The sequence below is a fragment of the Hirsutella rhossiliensis genome, assembly GCF_020360975.1.
Source record: "Hirsutella rhossiliensis strain HR02 chromosome Unknown scaffold00011, whole genome shotgun sequence".
NCBI lineage: Eukaryota > Fungi > Ascomycota > Sordariomycetes > Hypocreales > Ophiocordycipitaceae > Hirsutella > Hirsutella rhossiliensis.
The window spans coordinates 2,129,810-2,152,169 of NW_025408677.1; the positions used below are offsets into that span (position 1 = coordinate 2,129,810).

General features: G+C 57.8%; 6 protein-coding genes across 6 annotated transcripts; 3 read left to right on the plus strand and 3 right to left on the minus strand.

Annotated features, from left to right (window-relative positions):
• Positions 1-242: 242 nt before the first annotated feature.
• Positions 243-7,361, minus strand: HRG_09038 (PRP8 domain IV core; the record flags this gene model as incomplete). The annotated part of the gene is made up of 2 exons (XM_044867509.1): positions 243-7,214; positions 7,263-7,361. The coding sequence occupies 2 exons, from the start codon at positions 7,359-7,361 to the stop codon at positions 243-245; spliced, it is 7,071 nt and encodes a 2,356-aa protein (XP_044717530.1).
• Positions 7,362-8,226: 865 nt separating this feature from the next.
• On the plus strand, positions 8,227-8,627 carry HRG_09039 (uncharacterized protein; the record flags this gene model as incomplete). The annotated part of the gene is made up of 4 exons (XM_044867510.1): positions 8,227-8,239; positions 8,291-8,326; positions 8,395-8,510; positions 8,574-8,627. The coding sequence occupies 4 exons, from the start codon at positions 8,227-8,229 to the stop codon at positions 8,625-8,627; spliced, it is 219 nt and encodes a 72-aa protein (XP_044717531.1).
• A 189-nt stretch (positions 8,628-8,816) lies between these two features.
• On the minus strand, positions 8,817-9,604 carry HRG_09040 (sin3 associated polypeptide p18 (SAP18) domain-containing protein; the record flags this gene model as incomplete). The annotated part of the gene is made up of 3 exons (XM_044867511.1): positions 8,817-8,860; positions 8,909-9,453; positions 9,519-9,604. 3 exons carry the CDS (start codon positions 9,602-9,604, stop codon positions 8,817-8,819), a joined length of 675 nt encoding a protein of 224 aa, XP_044717532.1.
• A 394-nt stretch (positions 9,605-9,998) lies between these two features.
• On the plus strand, positions 9,999-11,159 carry HRG_09041 (prp18 domain-containing protein; the record flags this gene model as incomplete). The annotated part of the gene is made up of 2 exons (XM_044867512.1): positions 9,999-10,739; positions 10,836-11,159. 2 exons carry the CDS (start codon positions 9,999-10,001, stop codon positions 11,157-11,159), a joined length of 1,065 nt encoding a protein of 354 aa, XP_044717533.1.
• A 689-nt stretch (positions 11,160-11,848) lies between these two features.
• On the minus strand, positions 11,849-13,563 carry HRG_09042 (26S proteasome subunit RPN7 domain-containing protein; the record flags this gene model as incomplete). The annotated part of the gene is made up of 5 exons (XM_044867513.1): positions 11,849-12,103; positions 12,170-12,931; positions 13,014-13,294; positions 13,353-13,397; positions 13,491-13,563. The coding sequence occupies 5 exons, from the start codon at positions 13,561-13,563 to the stop codon at positions 11,849-11,851; spliced, it is 1,416 nt and encodes a 471-aa protein (XP_044717534.1).
• Positions 13,564-18,569: 5,006 nt separating this feature from the next.
• HRG_09043 (fungal specific transcription factor domain-containing protein) lies at positions 18,570-21,933 on the plus strand (the record flags this gene model as incomplete). The annotated part of the gene is made up of 7 exons (XM_044867514.1): positions 18,570-18,843; positions 18,916-19,666; positions 19,750-19,868; positions 19,920-20,379; positions 20,456-20,840; positions 20,935-21,708; positions 21,778-21,933. The coding sequence occupies 7 exons, from the start codon at positions 18,570-18,572 to the stop codon at positions 21,931-21,933; spliced, it is 2,919 nt and encodes a 972-aa protein (XP_044717535.1).
• Positions 21,934-22,360: the final 427 nt, after the last annotated feature.

Genomic DNA, 22,360 nt, shown 5'->3' on the forward strand with positions numbered 1-22,360 from the left:
TCTCATTCAGCTGCATCGGCATACTGTACACGTCTTTCGCACTTCCCCCTGCCCAGATTGGCTTCGTTTCGCCGCCCCCCTCACGGCCTCATGCTCCGGTCCTTTCGCCCTCACACGGTTCGGTTGCTTTTTCGTCTTCATCCTTGATGCGCCTTCAGCGACAGGCGCCAAACCCCCCGCCCCAATACCTCTGCATCTCCAACGTTCTGCCCCGTCACTCTTCACCGACGGCATTGTCCTCGTTACTCAAAGTTGTCTGGCCGGTCCACCCAAATATCCTCCAACTCGGAAAAGCTCTGGAAATGAACCGGTCGGTGCTGGTCGCTGTAAAAGGACAGCGGCGTGTCGAGCTTGACGTGCACCGGCTTCTTCTCCATCCCTGCAAAGGCACTGCCCATGAAGCTGTAGTTCCACTTGTTGTCGTCTGGCACGAGGAAGAACCCCCTGAACCGCGGGCTGAGGAGCAGCTTGCGCTTCTCCCCCATCGTCGTCGTGAACCCTTGAGGCTGCTCCGTCTGCGTGTCCTTGTTCTCCGCGCCCCACTTGTAGCCTTGGGGGGTGAGGCCCCACGCCGACAAGGACACACTGCCCGGCGTGAAGGAGACCGACACTGTAACCGTGTTGGTCTTGTCCCATTCGTTGTGGGAATCCAACAGTCGGGCATGCTCCGTCACGTCGGCGGCAGACATGTACGGCAATTCGTTGCCCGAGACGGTGTGGATGATGCCGAGCAGCTCCATGCCCTCCAGGAACTGACTCCGCGGCAGCTCCTTGGGCAGCTGCACGGTGCGCTGCCCGCCGATCTGGGGTATCATGACGATACACCGAATCTCCATCACCTGATCATTGTCCGGCGGCGAGGACCCGTAGAGGTAACCCGCCACTTGCACCCGCAGGTCCGCAATCGTGATGAATCGCTTGATGATGTTGTTGGGCATCACGTATGTCACGTCGTCCAAGTCGTTATCCACCGACGAAATGTAGATATTCTTGGTCCTCGCCCGCAGGTTCGACGTCGCAATCGCCCTGGTCCGCCACTCCGTCTTGGACGCAAACGTCTGCTGCTCGAAATTGGACGTCGTCGTGACAATGATGTCCTCTCCGTGCACGTTCTGCGTCTTGGTCGTCACCGCTGTCAGCTGCTGCTGCTCTTGTTGCTGCTTCTCGATCTCGGCCGCTTGCTGTCTCTGCATGGATGGCGCCGAGATTTCCATGCCCAGGATGATGTCGCGGACTTCGCTGCTCGTCAAGCTCGACACGTTGACATTGTTCTTCTTGCCGTAGTCGTTCAAGATGAGGTCCCGAAGCTGCGTTTCCACCTTGATCCACTCCTCGTCCGAGAGCGACGGCCAAATGTGATGATCCAGGGTGATGACGGTCTTGTCCGGCCGCAGAATCATCTTCGTCTTGTCCGGATTGACGTGCAGAGCACGCAAGATGAGGATCAGACGAGAAAAGGCCGTGTAGGACGAGATGCTCTTAAGCCACTCGTCGTACAGGTTGAACAGCACCATCTGAGGCTCCGTGGCTCGCAAAATCATGTCTCCCAGCTTCTCCACCTTCATTGCAGCTTGGAACGGGAGCTGCAGCTCCGAAGCCCGAATGGAGATGTTGGGGAAGTCAACAAGCTGAACCTCGAGGGGATCCAGCAAGCCCTTGCGCGTGACAATCAGCTGCTTCGGCTGCTCCTCGGCGGGCAGTGACCGAATCAAGGCTGCCACTTCTTCGGCAGTCTTCCACTTGGCGAGCTGACCCAGACGCTTCTGTCCTGCCCAGACGCTGGTGTGGATAATCTTCAAGAAGAGCTGTCCGGTTCGGGGATTGAAGATGAAGATGGCGCCGTTGATGGGCTTGGTGGTCAAGTTGCCTTCAAACGTCTTGTGGATGGTGACGCGATAGACGTTGGTGTCGTCAATGAAGAGCTGGATCTGGTTGCTGAACAGCTCCGAGTAATTCTGCGAGTTGAGGAACTCCTGGTTGCTCTCGGATGCGTACAGCTGTAAGCCCTTGCGAATACGCTCACGCAAGACGTAGAGTGCCGGGTTTGCCTTCATGATCTTGGCCATGGCTTGCTGGACAAGAATCTTCAGCCCCGGAAAGTACATGCCAAAGGCCGCGTACAGGTTGTAGGCGAGGTCGATGCCAATCATCAGTCCGGTGGCGGACGGGTAGATGCTTGCGCTGTCGGTCGTGTAGTCCAGATACTTGGCGCGTGTATAACGCTCAATGTCGTGAGAATCGTAATCACCATACCGGAGCTGCACGTCGATCCAAAACTTGTTGGTCGTCGTGGACTCAATTACGTCCTTGGTATCGTGCAGTTGCGACGGCCGCGTAACGTTCCACTTGTGGCTGGCGAAAAGAAGAATGTCCGCGCAAGAGCTGTTCATCTTGTACGACTTTCGGGGATGGATGGTTTCCTTCTGCACGGTTTCAATACCAAGCGACTCTATCTCCTGATCAAACACCTGGCAGAGGTCCATGACAACGGACTCGTGAATCTTCTGCCACAAATGCGCGCGGAAGATCTGGATGAGGGAGATCTTGAGGGTCGGAATCTTGCCATGCAAGAATATGCCTGTGAGATCAAGCTGCACCTGAAAACCGACGTACACGTTGGCTCGGTTGATGGTCGGCGACCACCAGAGGGTAAAGCGCCGATTAGGAATTTGGTTGAGACCGGACCTTTGGGCGTTGGTCAACTTCTTGAACTTCATGGACTCTTCAAATCCTGAAGCCTTCTCCCAGAAGAGACCCTCCCAGGATGGGAATCCGGTCGCCTTGAAGAGGGTATGCTCCAGAATCGTCTCCACACCACCTAGAGCTTGGATAACATCTGTACGATAGGCGTTCAGATTCCACAGTTTGCCGTCATGTCGCTGGCTGGTCCACCAGAACGGGTTGCTGCGCATGAGCTGGTAGATCTTGAACTCTGCTCGGGCGCGGAACCCCTTGTCGAAGCTTAACGTGCTCCGATCCTTCTGGAAGAGCGTGTTGATTCTGGGCAGGCCGCGATCCCAGCTGTCCTCAAGGTCTTCCAGCGTCAAGCGACGGTTTTGCTGATTCGCCTCCTGTCTCTTTTGAGAGTACTCCGTCCAGACACGTTGGGAGTCGATGAACTCGGACTCCCAAGGTATGATGTATCGGAAGATGTTGGGGATCAACGTCTCCTCGTCGTGCGACATGCCGGCTCGGTAGTGCGTGACGCCCGTGTCGGTCTGCTTGGACCAGCGCTTGTCGCTCGCGGGGATCAAAATGTGAGAGCCGGAAATCATGCCCAGGCCGCCGAGTTCCTTGGGCGTGTAGAAGACTGCCGGGGGGAAACGCGAAGGCATCTTGGAGTTAAGTCCGATCTTGACTCTGGTCTGGATCTTGGTTTCGCACTTGACAATCGTATCCAGGAGATCGATGGTGGAGACCGCAGCTTCACGATAGTAGGTGAAGAGCGCAATCAGAGCCGTGTTCCACTTATTGGCAATCTTGGTGAACGTGGTGGAGCCAGAAGACATGAGGATCTGCCGGATGCGATTGTTGAACTTCTGGACGTCTTCCTCTGTGACCTGCAAGAACGCATACGCCGTCCTCTCCTTTGTCGTGTTGTCCACCAGAGACCACACGCTGTCCTTGACCGCGAATTCGTCGTTCCTGTTCCTGATCTTGGGGAGAATCCGGACTTCGAAGCCACTCATCGAGAACAGCAGGTTGGGGTTGTCGCGGCTGTACACACTGACGAAGCTGTCATCCCAGTCGATCGTGGTAACAGACCGAGGCAGGCGGTTTTTGAGATCCCAAAAGACTGCTCGGCCAAGATTCACATCATGCCGCATCAAGCGCATGCGCGAGTCTCTCGGCCAGCACTTCTTACTCTTGTAGCCAATGACGTTCTCAAAGTTGGGGTCAGGCTGCTCCGTGAGGAACCGCTGAATGAGATCCCTGGACTCTTCAGCCGTAAATCGCAGGAAAACCCATATCTTGTCAATGTAGCGGCTGTAGAGGCGAATGGGATGTCTCGTCTCCGTCTCTTGATCTCGGAACTGCAGGAAGTCGTTGGGGCTCTGGGGCGGGCCCGCAATCTCGCTCGCCCGCTGCGGGCCCAGGAGCAGGAGGTCCAGGACGAGCCCGTAGTACTGGAACACAAACGCAGAGAACTGAAGGCCGCGGATCATTCCGTAGCTGTTGACGTGGTTCATGTCCTTGTACGTGAGCTGGACATTGTTCTTGGCGGTGATGTAATCGGCCAAGTTGTGATCCATGATCAATCTCAGCAGCGAGTTGAGCAGTGTCAACTCCATCTTTTCGTAGACCTTGGACAGCTCTGTCTCGATCATAACGTTGCACTCCCCATCCTTGGTCTCCCACACCTGGCTCAGGTTGTTGATGCCTTGGGCCCACTTATACACCAACAGCGGCGGAACCTCCGAGTCGGACGGCTTGATCCACGCCGGGAAAAGGTGCCGCTGATCAGCTTGGTACCAGAGATACTGGTCCAAGTACGCGTCGCTAATCTTCTCGATGGGTTCAATGTCGTACACCGGGTTGATTGTGCTGTAGTTGTCGTTCATATCAATGTTGACTTCCTTGAACGCTCGCTGGGTGAGCAGGAACCGCTTGATCCTCTCCAACGTGGTACCGGGACTGTCGTAAGCTTGCTCAATCAAAGCCAGCTCCTCTCTCTGGCTTTGGTTGAGACGCCCCTTGACCGAATATGCTTCTCGCAGTCGTTCGAGGGCAAGGATCAGGATCTTGGTGTCGTGCTTGTACGAGACACTGGGGAAGGGGATGGGTGAAAACTTTCGCGATTCGAGCCAGTGGACAGTCGTAGTGTAGATAGCCACTGCCTCCTCTGATGAGACGTAGGGGCCATCCTTCATGTGGTTGTGTTGCCGCTCCTGTTCGGCTTTGAGCCACAGTCGCGTCAAGCGACCGACGTTCTTCTTTGCGACAGTCTTGTCCACCGTCGCTCCTCGCCGGATTCTCTCGCGGTTGTAATGCGCCACCGAGATCCACCAATCGGCCTTTGACTTGACGTACCGCAGAATGATGTTCTCGATCGGAGCCGGCAAGCCAGGGACCTTCCACGGAATGTTGCTCTTCCAGCATCGCCAGGCCTCAGACAAATGCTGGAGCACCGTGTTGACCTTGTTCTGCTTGATGCCCTCCGGCATCATGTCCATGAGGTCGGCCATTACGGACGCGCGGAGCTCGAGGTCGAAATGAGACTCAACACGCTGCTTCGTCACAGTCTTAGCAACACCCTTGCTATGACGGCCCTCAAACTGGCGGGATAGGAGATTTCCGAGCCATCTTTCGAGGAGAGGGATTATGCCTCGCATGAAGAACAGCCACACTCTCCATGCAGGAGCCCAGAAGCCGCAGCCCGGGCCCTTGCCGACAGGACCAGCATTGAATCGATAGTAAATAAGATGCTTCAGGTCCTTGCACGTCCGGATCTGATGCATGAGCTTGTACTTGTATCGATACATGCCAGTCAGCTGTCCGACGTGGTTGAAGGCATAGAGAATGCCGTCGGCCAGCTGAAAGGCATCAATGTTGCCCAGGCGATACTGGACCTGAGCATCCACAATGAGCTTGGTCAGTCTCAGAATTTCCCGCATCAGGTGGAAAGCGTTTCCGAATCTGGACTTCTTCCGCTCCTTGGTTGTGAGGGTTTTGACGGGCTTCAGGTTGAAGTTGTAGTCGAGGTGGAGGTAGGTGAGGTTCTTGCGGTGGATGAGGAGATTCAGCATGTTAAAGCCCTGGCGGCAGACTTGCAGGCCTGCTTCTACCCAGTCGATGCTGGTCTGCTGGAAGAATTTTGTCTGCTTCAGCGACTTGAGCAGGTTCTGCTTGTTGTGTGCCTTGGGGGTCTTCTTGTGGAGCTCGTTAAGGACGAAGTTCTTCAGCAACTTCTGATACGAGACTCGAACCTTGACAGGCGGCCGATCAGAAGGGGGGTGCTCAAGATACCACTGCTTGATGAGGGGGACATCCTGGGCGCGGACCATGCGGCCAGAGCGTCTGTTGAAGGGGTACGGTGCCCACCACAGCTCAATGGCTGCCGAAGTGTCATCGCCATCAAGCTCCTCTTCCACAAGAAAGGGCTCCACATCGGCAGGCAGTTCGAACGCTTCATCTTCAGCCTCCTCGTTTCTTCCCGATCCGAAAAGCTCGTCTTCGTGAGGCACGTCCACATTCTTCGGGGCCACGGTTCGCGACGAAATGGGGTTGATCCGCCGGTCGAAATGGAACGTCGGGAGATCTGGATCGTCGGCCCGATTGAAGACAACCTGCGGGTGAGAGTGCCAGGAGAGGTGGACACTGCGAGGAAGTGAGTTGTAGAGGTAGGGATACGCGACGCGGAATTCCGTGCGAATGGGGTTGCGGAAGATGATGCGGTCGATTGCGTTGAACTCGCCAAAATCCTCGTCGTTGGGGTCGATGTCCTTGTAGAGGGGCTCGAACCGTGGTCCTCCAGGGAGAGCGACATTGAGGGCCTTGGCCGTCAAGAAGCCCTTGAGTTCGAAGAGGTAGTAGTAGTTCTTGTCCACAACTTCGGAGACGAGCGATCGACTGAGACGGAACAGCGTGGCCATTTGAGGCAGTGTCAGGTTCCAAGTTTTGTAGCTGGGGCCGTTGACATGCGGCGTGTCTAGGAGTGGGCGGTGGTCGTAGAACCACTCGTAGACGGCTTCGTCCTCTTCATCGTTAAGCTCCATCTGGATAGGCTCGAGGGGCTCGACGTCTTCAATGTTCTCGGACCACGACAGGGGCGGTTCTTCGTCATCGAAGGGGGGGAAGCGCATGCGCTTGAACAGTCTTCGGTCGGCCTTTTCTTTGCGCATAAACGTCCACATCATGGCCCACTGCGCAAAAAAGACGGGCTCGATGACACGGGGAATCTCATTCACCAGTGTCAGGCAGCCGTTGACATGGTAGAGAACCTTGACCTCTCGCGCCGACTCCCACGGCATGGGCATGTTCTCGAGGAGCTTCATGACCGCGTGTGGCATGAACTTGAGGGCGCCGAGATAGCTTCTCTTGTCATTTGTGTATTTTTTCTGGGAGACGTCGCCGATGTCTTTGACGATTTTTCGCAGGTGCTCGGGCGGCATGTCGGCCTTTTGAGTCTGAACGCTGCCGGCCTTTCGCTTCTCGCCAAATCTGTTGCGCTGGCTCCGAAGCCATTCCTTCTTCTTCTGCGTGAACTTGGCGATCTTGAGGTCCAAGTGAGGTTGGTGCCCCGGTGGCGGAGGTGCTGGCACCGACGGAGGGGGGGGCATCGACGAGGAGGGAGGCGGAGGAGGCGGCGGAGGAGGAGGCGGGCCCCAGCCGGGGGGGGGCGGTGGAGGGACGTCTGACATGATGGCTTCACGATGCCTTCGATAGACAGGTCTGGTCGTGAAGCTTGGCGATTCGAGGCTACACGCTGAGGCGCGTCGGTGCGGCGAGCCGAGGGTTCCGGCCGCCCCAGCGCTGGACTGAGCTGTGCTTCGAGTCCCGGTTCAGAGATCCTTGCAAAGTTAACTTGGGCTAGTCTGGCAGGGATGCACGGCGACAATCAAGGTGATGTCGATGGAGGAAACTTCCTTGCCTCCGTCGCGACAATTTTCTGGGGAAGTTTCAGGGAAGGGATAAGGCTTAGGTAATAACTGTTATATTCGTCACGTGACCGACCGCTGACGATACTGTACTGCTTGTTACCAGTCCAGTGTGGCCAGCTGAGCGTCGGTGCATGGCGATCTGAGGTGAACTTTGGTGCAGACTTCAATACGTGATAAAGGTGTGGCCGTATAGCCATTGCTTGTTGCTTTCTGTTGATGCTTGACACGAGTGACTTGTTTGTATATCAACTTTTTGCGTCGCACTCTACGGCTCTGTTTTTCTATCGAAGGCAGGGTTGATAAGTCTGGGAGCAGTAGCTCAACTATTTAAGGAGATGTTTGTGAAGAAGTCGGCCAGAGCAACATTACGCCTAAACCATAGATTTTTGAGCCGTTTATTGAGCATCACTTCTGAATTTCCTGACTTGAGGCTATTTTCATCGTCACTGTCGTGGCCCCGCGTCTGTAGGGTAGGCATGTGGCACGCAGGCCGCAAGCGCATTACATAATCCGCGGCACCCATTCCCTCCAGCGATGCAGCGTCGGCTTTATCAACGCCATCGCGACAGCAGCCAGCCAAGCACACAACCCAAGAGAGAGGGACAACCGACGCAAACCCACCAAGATGGCGCACCTCAGTATGTCCCTCATCCATGAACCGAACGATTTGCTGACCCCATCGCGTGCAGACGTCAAGCCGGACCCGGCGTACCTCAAGTTGCAAGGTGCGTAAAGCCAAACTGCCTCCCTCGAAGCTCCCCGCGTCATCTACTAACGGCCTCTCTCAAAACAGCTATGCAGAAAAATCGTCACCATTACTTCCGGTGGACTCCGCGGAACGCGAAAATCACCATCATGTACTTGGTTGTAGTGCCCGCCATCGCCGGGTACATGGCATACAAGAACGACGTAAGTGGACGTGGAGCTTGGGCATTTCTCTGGTGTAAAGACCCGTGGCTAACCCCGATCCAGGGCCTATGGGATCTGCGCGGCAAGCGAAAGGGCGACTCGGTCTACGAGCGATGAGGGACTGATCCGGCGGGTGGCGTGGGAGCTTTGTACATATGATGGATTCGGCCCCGAATAGAGATTGCGGCTCGAGTCCGCCGGCGCTCGAGACGCGGGAGTTCCACAGCGACCTCTCGAATATCTCTTCCTGTTGTCTGGGTATTGGGTATCTTGATATATACTTCCTCCCTGCCATGGCCTCTTCCATCACCAGCGACCACCGCCACCACGAGGTCTGGCGGGCGGCGCATCTGGCAAGGCCTCCCCCCGCCTCCACTCTCCCATTGGAAACCTTGCACCTCCTCCACTCCCATCCCTCCTTCCGCCACGACCGCCATGGTTCCCGCCGCGCGCGAAGCCGTTCTCTCGACCGCGATAGCCACCTCGTTGACCTCGAGCATCGCGCAAACCAGAGCTCACATCCCTCCTCGCGTTGGAAGCCGGCGCTACTGATCCATCCGACAGCGGCGGCAGGATCGCGCAGGACACATAGTCCCCCACGACGAACCGTGCGTCACCAAGCGTCCTCCCGATATCCTGCTCCCCTCTCGATGCGCTGACTGAGTCGCCAAATCCAGAAGTCTCCGCCCCTGGCCCGCCTTGTCCGATGACGATGCTGCCGAGATCCTTGACTGCGTAACGAGGCGACGTGTCGTTGACCGGAGGTGCGCCTCGGAGATCAGGATATACGAGCTGGAAGGCCAGCCGGGTGCCGATGGCAGGGTAAGGGAGCGCCGAGGGCTTGGACGCTGCGAGCTCCATCGCAAGCTCGCTCAGCGTGCAGTGTGGCCATGTGTAGAAGGAAACATGGGGTGGCAGAGAAGTCGGAGTAAACTCATCGGGCCTGGGCAGGGAAGTCAGCCTCGGCAAGGACCAGGCCCAGTTTCTCGCAGAGCCGGCGAGATTTACCGGTGGAACGCGCTGGTCCGGTAGACGAGATGCACTAGGAAAGGCGCTGGGAGATCGCCATCGCTGTCTTCAGAAGTAGACGACATGGCTGCCCCGTGGGAAGATCAAAGAGCAGGGAAAAAGACTTTGGCAAGCCTCCCATCCGTGTTTTGCGGCTTTGAGGACATTGCAGGTGGTGCGATGGTTCGGGGTACGAAATGCAGCAGTGCAAACGCAGAGCGCGGCTGTTACTCCAGGGCCGGGGACAAGATTATCCGGCAGCTGCCGACAATCGATAACACCCGCCAGCTGCATCATTGCGTTCAGACATCACGCACCGAAGTGACCAAACAAGCATCGCCACTTTCAACCACGTGAGATTACCTCAGGCAGGATACGAATCATCTACTCCTTACTCCTGCAACTTTGACAATCGCAATCCCCGCCCCCGCCACCGCCTGCTAGGATCCACGCCCAAGGCATGGGCCCGCAACGCCGACCATGGACTTTGCGGCGCTGATGAACAAGGAGCTGTCCAAGTCCAAGAAGCCTACGGCCGCCACCGCCGCCACCGCCGACGGGGAGAAGAAATATTTGAAGCGGTCCGAGGTCGAGGCCCAGCGCACAGCAGCCTACCTGGCCGAGCAAAAAGCCCTCGAGGCCGAACGCGAGGCCAAGGCCGCGGCCAAGCGCAAGCGCGAGGACGAGGTGGCCGCCGACAACGCCGCGCGCGAGGACAAGCGCCGCCGGCTGGCCGAGGAGGCGCGGCGGCGGCGGCAGGAGCAAGAGCGGGAGCAGGAGCGGGCGCGGAGGAAACGCCTGGGGCTGCCGGACCTAGACGAGGACAAGGGCGACGGTGACGAGGACGGCGCGGCGGCGGGAGGCGTCGAGGACCTGCCCGAGCCGGAGCTCGTTGCCCAGCTGCGGGCGCTGGGGCAGCCGGCGAAGCTGTTTGGCGAGTCGCACGCGGCGCGACTGCGGCGGTACCGCAAGCTCAAGACGCTGGTGACAGATGGCCCGATACCCACGACGCTCGAGCTCGTCGAGGAAAAAGACATGAGGGTGGACGGGACGATGCCCCGCGACGGCGAGGGCCGCAAGTGGCTGTTTAGGCAGCTGGCTAGCTACTTTACCATGGTCCTGACCGAGTACGAGCGGGCCATGGAGAACGAAAGGAGGGACACGACGGCAGGCAAGACGGCGTACAGCGCCATGGTGCAGACAAGAGAGAACATGAAACCGGTAGGTCTGGGGAAGAGAAAACCCAAGCTTGAAAGCCCTTGCTACCCTCTCCTCCCGCAGGCAAGCCCGCTGACTTTACCTCCCCCCAACCCATAGCTCTTCCGTAAGTTCGAGGCTGGCGACCTCGACGACTCACTTATCGAGCCCATCATCGAGATCGTGAAGGCCCTGCAGGAGCGGCGCTACGTCGACGCAAACGACGGCTACCTGCGCCTGAGCATCGGCAAGGCCGCCTGGCCCATTGGCGTCACCATGGTCGGCATCCACGAGCGCAGCGCCCGCGAGAAGCTCCATGGCGGCGAAAAGGGCCACGTCATGGGCGACGAGGTGACGCGCAAGTTCCTCCAGAGCATCAAGCGCTGTCTCACCTTTGCCCAGGTCAGGTGGCCACCAGAGAACCTGAGGCAGCTGATGGGATGAAATGGAAGAAGAAACAAGGGGGAGAAGGGGGGGCTGTGCGGTTCAAAGCCAAGACAGGCGACGTGTGCGGAATACGCTGTAAGGAGCGCGGCGGCGGCGGCGGCGGGCCGGGTCACTACATTCGAAACCGATGCGTTGTCGTGCCTTGTCCTTGGTGCGATGCGCGGCATGGTAAATGGGTAGCTACAGGATCGAGCACGGCATGGACGTGTTTGCGTGGTTGCATGTGTAGCGTCACTTTCGACGAGCTGCGCTTGGGCGCCGGGCGCAAGCAAGCCGGGCACAAGCCGGGAACAAGTGCTCACGAGCAATAGACCTGTTTCTCCCTGTTGCGGCGTTCTAGCCCCAAGCGGTAGCCTCGGGGGCAGCTCGGAACCAGAGATGAGTGCAAACGCCCCTCGCCCCCCCGGCACATACCTGTTCCTGCGCCACGATCCACGGCCAAGGTGCCACCGGTTCGATGCCGTGATAACCGTTTCCCCCTGAACTCCAGGTCCAGAATTACATGGCGGCAGTCAACTGCCACGTCTCACACAACCAATGAGAGCACCCTCCCCCGGTGGTCAGACAGCCAAAGACTCGTCAGCAAGGCCCGTTCTACCAGTCTCCCCCCTTGTCTATCCACGACTGCCAGTCGCGGCCCCTTTAACGGTCGCGGCCCCTTTAACCTCGATGTAATCGTGCTAGCGTCAGCCTTGACTCTCGCTTGGGGCCCCGCCCGCTTGCACGAGGTTCCTGCCTTCGTCGTACCAAGACTCGTCCGTGTTGAGGCCCGACGCGTGGCCCGTCGTTTGCTTCCTGTTGGCCCCGACTGTCTCGAGGCTGGCGGCAACGAGGCTGATGCGCCGCAGCCGCTCTTTGGCTTCCCGCTCGTACTTGCGGGCTACATCGAGTGCCTCGATCTGCATCTTGGCCCGAGGATCCGGGCGGACAGCCACCAAGAGCTATGGACCCAAAACAGGTCAGCCATGCCTTGCACATGCAGGTACAGCGAAAGGGGAGACGCGTACCTTGTCCTTGCCGTCAATGCGAGCCTTCAACGGTCCATCGCGAATCATCTTGACAAGCTCTGGCTCCACGGACCGTCCCGTCTGACCAAAGGCTGCGTCGAGGCTGTCGATGGTGACGCAAGAAAAGGGCGCAAAGTACTGCACGATGCACTTGCTCCGAATCTTGGAGTAGATGTCCGGTATGTGTTTGTGGAGGTAAATGTCCAGCAAGTAGTCTGGGCGCGCAGACTCTAGTATGGCCAGACAGCTCGAGTATCGGCCGTTGATGAAGAGGCTGATGGCCTTGCGAATGTGCGGCTCCTGCTCGAGAAACATGCGAAAGGCAAGGTTTTCAAGGACTCGCAGCTGCAGATCCCGGCGCTCCATGGTGGCGAGGGCAGTGAGACCGCCGTAGATGGCGACGTCGTTGGGGCTCGCGACGTGGGCGTATTCGCTAGGCGACACGACGAAGTCGGCCTGGAGGAAGCTTTGGGCAGCGTCACTGTAATGGCCCATGCCGAGGTGTGAGATGCCCGAGACAATCTTGATGAATGTGTAGGTGGACCTTTCGTCGTCGCTATTCTGCACGCCAGCAGTTTTGCCCACGGTGCTGAGGGCCGTCGTCCAGTCGCGGCGCTGCAGCGACACGTGGGCGAGGTGCTTGCCGCAGTCGATAATGTGTTTTGTTGTGCTGACATCTTGGCGCATGCGTCCGTAGGCTTCCAAGGCCTCCTGGAGCTTTCCTATGGTCTCGAAATGCCTGCCCAGGTCCTCGTTACCCATCTGCAGGCGAGTTAGTGGGCGGGATGGCGAGGAGGGGATGGGAGGAAGAGGGGAGAGAGGGGCACGCGATGAGGGCTCTTACCCGAATGCTTTCCTTGATGAGATTGTTCTTGTAACCCTTGAGCTCTGCCTCGAGGCGCGACGTTTCGGCCTTATTTGCCGCCTCGGTGCGGTCTATCCAGGCATCGTCTCTCTGGGCCTCTGGCTCTTGGGGCGCGGCCTGCCTGATGCAGTCCCAGGCGTCCTTGTAGCGGGCAACGTCAAGCCCCTGCTTGGCCTCGAGGATGGCTGCTTTGAGGGCATCGACGCAGAGCGGGAGGCACGTCTTGCCTATGAAGAGGAGGCGGTCGAATCGAGTGCGGCCTATGTAGAGATGCCAAGGTTAGATAGCGGGGGGCGAGGCTGGCGGGGAAGAACGTGCCGACGTAGTTTTGGACGTAGAGATCGAGATCAAGCTTGGGCTGCTCTGCCAGGGAACGAGAGTCAGTGATTGACGTGCCACGTTGAAGAGATCGCGCCGGGTGAGGATGGCTTGACAGGCAAGCATTTGCACTCGTACCTCGGACGACGGTGCCGCCGCCATGGCTGCTCGCATGGGCAAGAAAGGCCGCGACCGAGTCGGGGGCCGCCATGGGGACGCGATGGAGAGAGTGGACGCCAGAGCCGGGGTGAGAAGTTGGAGATGCGGTTTGGGCGTGCAGCTATTGCGGTGAAGTCGTCATCGGGAGCGGAAGAGAGGGGCAGAATCCCGGGGTCCAGGGACAAGCGCCTACAGGTAGATACAGCGATAGGGGCCCGGGGTACTTGGTCCTCCTACTAGAGAAGCCTGGGCAAGTGAGTACCTGGGGCCCCACGTCATGTACTCTGTCCTACACCTGCGCACCCCTTCTTCAATCCATCAGACTGATCATCACAACACGTGTCGTAGGAAATATCTTTTTAAGCACCCGAGTCAGGCTGACCGTGTCCGCGTACGTCCATGGTAGGGATGAAATTATAGAAATGTCTCAACCCCGGCTCCACGAAATGATCTGGGGACTATAGGCTGTCACCCGACTTGGAGCTTCATCAAGCAGACGGGCAAGCAGACGGGCCTTCAAGCTTTCAATCAATCGGACCACTCCTTGGACTCGTCAGCGTTGCCTCTTGCGCAATTGATACAGGTTCCATATATTGAGTCCTTCTACCATTGTTGGTTCTTTGCGCTGCCTCGCGCATGGTAGGCAGGCAATTGAATGCTTGGACTGTTCGCCGCCGTTGCCGGAAACAGAAGAGCCGCGCGCGGTTGGAGAAACGATCATATATTACAGGCAGTATTATTATTCGTAGCCTCGATCCACTGCAGACATTCATTGTCCATCTCATGCCAGTGGCGCCGGACACTGCCCGAAGCAGACGGCATCTGAACGGAACATTCATCAACGGCGCAGCGGTACGTAGGCCTCTCAAAAGCCCACTGGCAAGTACGGTTCATTCGAGACGGCAGTGGTAATGGCACCGATTCGCTGGCCCATAGAATAGCCTACGGGCACGCAATAGACACCGTGCAAGAACCTCCTGGGCGCTCCACCAGTCATGGACAAAAGGGGGCCGAGGTAGGATCATCCTCCTGGTCCCGTGCGTGATGAACAAAAGCCCCGGGAAGCTGCTTTTGTGTACAGCACATAAGTAATACTTGGCAAGTTCGCACGCAACGGCTTCAAGCGACCTTGATGGCTCTGCTGCACTTGGCGGACGCTCGGGGCGCGCCGAGACCCATCATGTGAAGCCCCGATAGCCGAAACACTATCACGCGACCTCGGCGAATCAGAGCCAGAGAGCCCGTCGGGACAACGGGAAGCGGGGAGGGGTTTCGGTCCAGCGGCGATAGCAAGGCTTTGTGCAATTCGGATCGATCGAGTCGGAAGCCGTTGGAAATGCCAAGGCCGCGGCGTCCGGAGGCGGTGCCGACCATGATGTGCATATGGACAAGGAAGCAACAACTTGCAGTCCTTCATATGCAAGGCGTTGACAACTCGACGCTCCCGAACCGCCCTGGGTTCCGGAAGCGGTGGCTTAACGCAATCCTTCCTGATATACGGAGTACCTATATGTAATTGATGGAACCTCCTCACCAGTCCAGACGCCACATGACCTAGGGAAGGCGACTCGGGATTCGTCCTGACCAAGCGTCCCTAAAACGGCTCTGGAATGCTTGCTACGGCGACTCCGTCCTGCCAGACACGGCTCGGCCAATGCGTGCGGCTTTTGCTTCTCGCAGATACGGGGCCGTCCTCCACTCGAGATGGAGATCTAGCTCGTATCATTCAACCGTCGACACGTGATTGCTCGTTTCTCGCAAACAAGGCTAAACCGCCCCTACTGAAACGAAAGAGGGACTCCGAGATTGGGGAGCACGTAGGCAGCGTCGAGGTCACCTGTCCGTGTGCCCTGGCCGTAGAAAGGTCCTAATCCTCCCAGGAGGAAGTTGGTGTTTGCTGTCGAAACGCATGTACCCGCCGGACAACGTTCCGATGGCGGGTTCTGTAAACTTTAAATATCAATGCACTCGCTGGTGCATGCCGCTGTCGTTGCCCCTTTCGTCTGGTTTGAGAGCCCGCCCGCCCCGCCGTCCCGGGTCGGCTCCCGTCCGAGGCCGAGGAATCCCGTCTACGTATATTCAATCTAGCTGTGCGAAATAGACTCTCCAAAGCATCCCTTCTGCCTCTTCCCCCTCACCGGCCCGAGACCCGACGACTGTCGCGTGCTGCCTCGCGTGCTGCCTCGCGTGCTGCGGGATGGACTGGATCCCACTCGTATTCATGTGCAGGGTACAAGGTCAGGCGGATAGGCAGCACAGTTGGGTTGCACATCAAGCAAGTGCACACATGTACTCGTAAACTCTCCGCCATCGTCGGTCGGCCTTTGGCATCAGCTCGAGCCTCTCTCTACCCCAGGGCCATCTGCCAACCTCGTCCATGTAGAAAAACGGTTCGAAGCTAGAGGCACAGGCAGCGAGCTGATATCAGGCACTGGTTGCCTGGCAAATCCGCATCAGGACGCTTCAAGGCATATTTTGAAGTGCTTGGTAATTAATGGCGGCACCGGGACGAGCATGCTCAGTGCGCGAACTGCCAAGCCCTGCCAGACTCTCGAGGCCTGTTCCTTGTCCCGGTGGAGAGCTCTCCCTTCTAGCACCCAGTGCGGCCGGCAGAACAGGGCGCTCGCCTGATCATGTTAAAGAGGCATACCCCAGGTCGCACAGCACATGGACGAAAACATGCCATGGTAACTTACTGGGTGACATTAGGCAATTGTGCTTTCATGTCAGAATAAAATCGTAAATGTCGGCGATCCCCTGGGCCTTCGCAGCTTCTCAGGTGAGAAGGTGGAGCAAAGAAACCGACAACGCTAACGGGTCGTTTTATTTTCAAGGGTCCCTCCCACAGTATGGACTACGGAGTATTCGAGCACCATCTCGTTAGCCAGGTTATGCCTGCCTCATCATAACTCGTATTTGGGCCTGGCAGAGAAAGTAGCAGGCAGGTACGTGTCGTGTATGGAGTACCGTCCAGATGCTCGTCAAAAGGATCCGTAGAAACTGGCTTCTTCCCATTGGCGAATAGAAGCCACAGCTTGAGTTTTGAGGCTAGTTGACAACGTCTTCCACAACGTCGAACCTTATTACCACTACGAGGTAGGAGTAGGTAAACATTGATGATGCTAGATGCGTGCATTCTATGTATACATCAGCCACTACATAGCCATACCTAATTACCTACCTTGACTGCTTGGGCATTCTCCAGTGACAGAGCGTCGTATCTTATTAGGTTGCGTCCCGTGAATGCTTGAATCTAGGTATGTATAAAGTTGGTAGGCTGTACTGTACCTTCGGCAACCTCACATTTGACATCTTTGCGCAACCCCCCCCCCCGGCTTGTCTCCTCGTCTCTTCTCCACTGCACCTCGCTTCAAGCCCTCCCCGGGTCCTGTTCTGCCAGCATGACTTCTGTTTAGGCAGCTCGTGAGAGTAGGTACTTTGGCGGTATTTTTACCGACCTTACCCACTCGGCATAAGCAGCATGGACATGGCGAGTACAGTACGTGTTAAGAGCCAGGACCCCCAGGCTACCGAGCTAAACAGTGCAGTACCTTCGCCTAAGAGCTTGTCCAAAAAGTACTGTACCTTGCTTGACCCGTCAAGATCCGCCCATCACCGCTCTTCCTCGAAAGCGAACATGGAGAAGGCGGGTGCAGAGTCGATATCCGGCCAGGCACCAACCGAAGCCCAATTGACATGACCTCGCTAGCCCAAGTGGCCCTTCCATCCTTGCCCTTCCATCCTTCGACGCTGGTCTAATTACAGTGAGCGCCTTCCGCTATAGGGCCTTCCCTCAAGCCCTACTAGCGGTGCAGTCCGCCGGCACGGTCGAGGGAGGGGAGACGAGAGTTTGCTGTGCACGCCACGGCGGGCCCATGTTTCGGTGACGACGACCAAGTATTTGTACCCTGAACATTGTCCCGTCCTGTCCATGTGATCGAATGCTCGACTTTGCGAGAGCTCGACTTTGGATATATTACGCGAAATACCATCGCATTCAACGCTTGCAGGCTCCCTGTCAAGGCTCCCTGGCGCCCTATGGCGGCTCAATGAGTTAGCTATTACTGCATCGACCGTTCAAGCGCCGACCTTGGTGACGACGCGGCAGCAGGGGAGCCCCATGCCGTGTGGCCCTCCCTCCCCCTTTACCCAACTGGCAACGGACTAGCCCGCCATGGGTCAGGTTCCTGGGGAGGTACCGGGAAAAGCACCTGCCTTACCTGAAAGGATAGGTACACGGAAAGAGCCATTATTCAAAGTTTCTTTCTGCTGCCCCTCCTGTCATCCTCGTCCTCGGGCACAGCACTGGAAGGAGGCCCTGGCGTTACTGCATACTTGTACCGTACACGGTCCCCTCCGCGGTACCGAGGCAGATACTGGTGGTTGGAAGCAAAGTACTGCCTCGCTTACAGCATGGCCTGCCTCGTACCTTGCACTATACCTTTCCTCTACGGGGGACTACTTTTCACCGTGCCGTGGGCTGGTTGAGCTTCCACCTACCGGTACCCACCGCAATGAAGTACCTCTGAGTGACGAACATAGGTACAGATACATACAGAGCATCAAGTTATCGCGCACCCTACCATGTACAGCACCCGCGCTTGCCTGTCATAGGCCATCTTCCCGCTCACCTCTTTCTCTCGCTACTACTCTCCGCGCGCTCCTCACTTCTCACTCCTCCTCGTCAGCCGTAAATCTCACCCTCACCTCTCCCCCCGGTTCTCACCTCATCAGCCCCAATCGCGTCCCTCACTGCCCGAGGGCAAGTCCGTGGCTGCCCGTCTCATGGGCGAGGATTGCCAGGACCTGCGGCAATTGAGACATGCGCTCCATACCGCTGGCTTCGCAACCTGGGACCTGCCATCCACGACGCCTCTCGTCTCGTATCCTCCATCGCCGGTAGACTCTCATCCAGCCCGGCTTGGCCCAGCCCACGGCCTGGCTCTGGCTCTCCCCGGCATTCTGACCACCGAAAGCCTCTGAGCCCCCGTCCTGTATAACCCCCCGACCGCTCTTGGCCGTGTCGTCCCCTCTCGGCACTCGTGCCTCCTGGCTGACATGCTGTTGAGTCCCGTCATGTCCGGCGACATGTCTGACGACGACGCCGGGCCGCTGTCCGTCGCCGACTGGCAGCTGCCCGACGCCCCTTCGCCTGCCGACAGTGCCCATTCCGACGCCGAGTTCGACGACCGCGCCGCCACGGACCCCTCCGCGCCGTCGCAGCCCATCCAGAAGCGCCGCCGGGTTACGCGCGCCTGCGACGAGTGCCGCCGCAAAAAGATCAAGTGCGATGGCAAGCAGCCTTGCACGCACTGTTCCGTCTACAGCTACGGTACGCCCGTGACGCTGCCGCCGTCGTCGCCCCCCCGGTCACTCGCCCGTCTCTTCCACTGACCTTTCACAGAGTGCACCTACGACAAGCCTTCAAACAGGAGGAGGAATCCCGCTCCACAGTACATCGAAGCCCTCGAGAACCGTCTCCAGCGCGCCGAGAACATGTTGCGCAAGTTCATGCCCGACGTCGACCTCGCCGACCCCAACCTCGACCCTGCCATCCAGCAGGAGTTCCATAACCGCCAACGGGCTCGCGCCCACGCCGCCAAGCTGCGCGCCAGCCAGGCCGACGAACCAAGTACCACCAACGATGCGAAGCTGATAACCATGATCGACTCGATTGGCCAGCTGGACCTCGACGACAAGGGCGGTTGGGATTTCCACGGCACCTCCTCAGGCGCCGTCTTCTTGAGGAGAATGAAGGATCACTTCCGCGGCATGTTGGGCCCCATGTCCAAGGCCCCGTTTCTGCCCCGGCCCGACCGACCCCCGGGCTTGGTGACACTCGATTCGCCGTCGCCTGGCGGGAACTCGCCCTTCTCAGCCATGTCGTCCTACCCTGAGCTGCCGTCCAAAGACGTCGCCCGCAAGCTATGCTACTACTCGCTAAGCTGCGCCACGTGCCTCGTCCGCATTATCCACGTCCCTTCCTTTACCGAGCGATTCGAGCAAATCTACGACCGGCCTCTCGACAGTCTCAACCAAGAGGATACTCACTTTCTGGGCCTTGTCTACGCTGTCCTTGCCCTCGGCTGCATGTATAACAACTTGGACGATGCCAAGCCCGAGAGCGGTGCTTACAAGGCAGCCATTGACGAGGGGTATGCTGCCTCTCACCACCCCCTTTGCCCACCGACTTTCGTTGCCTCCCTCCCACGTCTCCATCTAACTCGTTCCTGTGTAGTCTCAAGTACTACAAGACCGCTAGAGCGCTCTTGCACGATCTTGCCGAGTGCCGGGACATTGTCTCCCTCCAGGCCCTTCTCTTCATGATTCTGTTCCTCCAGGCCACGTCGAATCTGAGTGCGTGTTATTCCTTCGTGGGCGTCGCGCTCCGATCGGCGTTGCGAATAGGCCTGCACAGACACCTGCAGCACGAGAAGATCGGCGTGTTGGAACAAGAGATCCGAAGACGTGTCTTTTACGTGATCCGGCAAATGGACATTTACGTGTCGACGATGCTTGGGTTTCCTCTCCTCTTGAACATTGACGATGTCGACCAACTTTACCCGACCGAGGTTGACGACGAATACATCTCGAGCACCGGAATCATTTCGCCCCCCCCAGGAACGCCTTCTTTCTTCGAAGCATTCAATGCGCAGACCCGGTTGATGGAAATCTTGGGCAAGATTGCCAAGCATGTCTATCCGATGCATGGGCAAGGGCAGCCCGTCGTGAAGGGTGACAAGTCCTCGACGACCTATCTCATCAGCTACGCGCGAATCAAGGAGATCGAGACTGAACTTCAAGGGTGGTACGAGAAGCTTCCGGAAATGTGGCGGCCAAGCCCAGACGGCGCGATCGAAGTCGTACGGTGAGTCTCCTTGTTGCCGGCGCGAGAAACGTTGAGGCGCTGTCTCACGCATACTGATTCTTGCGCGTGCGACCAGGGTGCGGCACCTCCTCCGTTTTGCGTATGCCCACGTTCAGCTTGTCCTCTACCGGCCTTTCCTACACTACATCTCACCACGCCTAAGCCAAACGTCCAAGGTGGACGAGCTGTCTTATGCCTGTGCCGCGGCCGCCATCAGCGTGTCGCGAAATATTGTCCACATTGGCTTGGAGATTCGCAAGCAAGGGGTACTCAGCGGACCATACTGGTTCATGCTCTACACCGAGTTTTTCGCCATTCTCTCCCTCGTCTTCTACGCCATCGAGAACCCGGACAAGCCGGGCACCCAAGAAGTGCTGGCGGATGCGCAGGCTGGGCGCCAGATGATTGCTGACCTGGCCGACAAGAGCATGTCTGCGGACCGTGTAACGAACGCTCTCAAGGTATGTCGAGTCCCTCGACCTCTCTGCCTGCCCGGACGGGGCTGTTGTTATTGCTCATCTGGCGCTTGAATCTAACCTGTGCCACCATCACCAGCCCTTATTCGATCAGTTACCGGGAAAGCTCGAGCAAGCACGTACTCGACCTACGCCTTCTAGGAAGAGGCCTGCGGCGGCAACCGGGGCGGAATCGGGTCTCTCGCATCACGCCCCCGTGACGCCGAGCTTATCAACGCAGCGAGCCGACGATTTTCTTCGTGCAGGGCCCCCGACTCGGCAGACAGCCCCGTTTGCCTCACCAAACTCGCAAACCTCGGCTGACACGACCGAGAGTGTCTTCCCAGACTTGTCCTTTGCAGCAAGCGTGCAGGACATCATCCCGATGGATTTGTCGTCGCGGGCAACTCCGGATTCGACAAGCACTGGGAGCTCCCATCGGCACAGGTTCTTGTCGCAGTCGCTCGGCATTCACGGTGCGCATAACCCGGTCAACAAGCTGGACTCGCTCATGTTCCCGTCCGACGACCCATTTGCCTATCCCAACCAGCCAATGATGGAGCTGGGTTTCCAGCCCAAGGCAGAGAGACCGGCGGTGCCGATGGCTGCTCCCGGCCAAGACACGCCCTTTTTCTTTCCGACATCGTTTGACGAAATCGGGGACCAACTACTGAACTACCCCCCGCCATATATGATGCAGCAACAGCAGCAACGGCAGCAGCAACAGCAGCAGCAACAACAGCAGCTTTTTGGTCTCACCGGGAATCCATATGATCCACACAATATGCTGGCGATGCATACCGCACAACATCACCAGCAGCAGCCGCAGGCGTCTCAATCGCAACCGCAACTGCAAACGCGGTCGCATATACAAGTACAACCGCCGCCGCAGCCGCAATCGCAGCCGCAGCCGCAAGGGCAAGGGCAACGACCGCCAGTGCAGCAGCAGAGCTCCGCAGGCATATTCTCGGGCTTCCGGCGAGCACGTGCCGATCGACAACAAGTGAGGCAAATCGAACAAATGTTTACGCAGCAGGGCATGCAGCCCGACTGGGGAAGTTTCTTTGGTTCTGGGAGAGGAGGATTCCAAGGGATGTGAAGAGGCGCGACTACGATTTGATACCCATGTTTCTGCCTTTTACTTGTTTATTTATCGTATCTCTGCTTGGTCCACTCGGGGACGTGGTTGGGGTTGGATTCGCACAAGGCGAAGGAGAGCGTGGCAGCAGGGCCATCGAGATTTTGAGCAATGTCGCGGGAGTTTTGCGACCCAACATGGCGAGGACTGTATATATCATGGTATATCTGGATATAGGGAATTGCATCAGGGCGTTGGAGATATGTTGGCGAATATGCGCGTCAGCGGACAGGATAGGACGACGCTTGGGAAGGATTCGGAAAAGGGCAGCGGGAGAGGCGGCGCATGGCGAAGAGGAAGGGGTGTTCTGGTTGCTTAGATGGATGGCCTCCTGATTCTCGGTTTGGTAGACGAGACTGGGTATTGGTGCACCTGTGGAACGACTGTT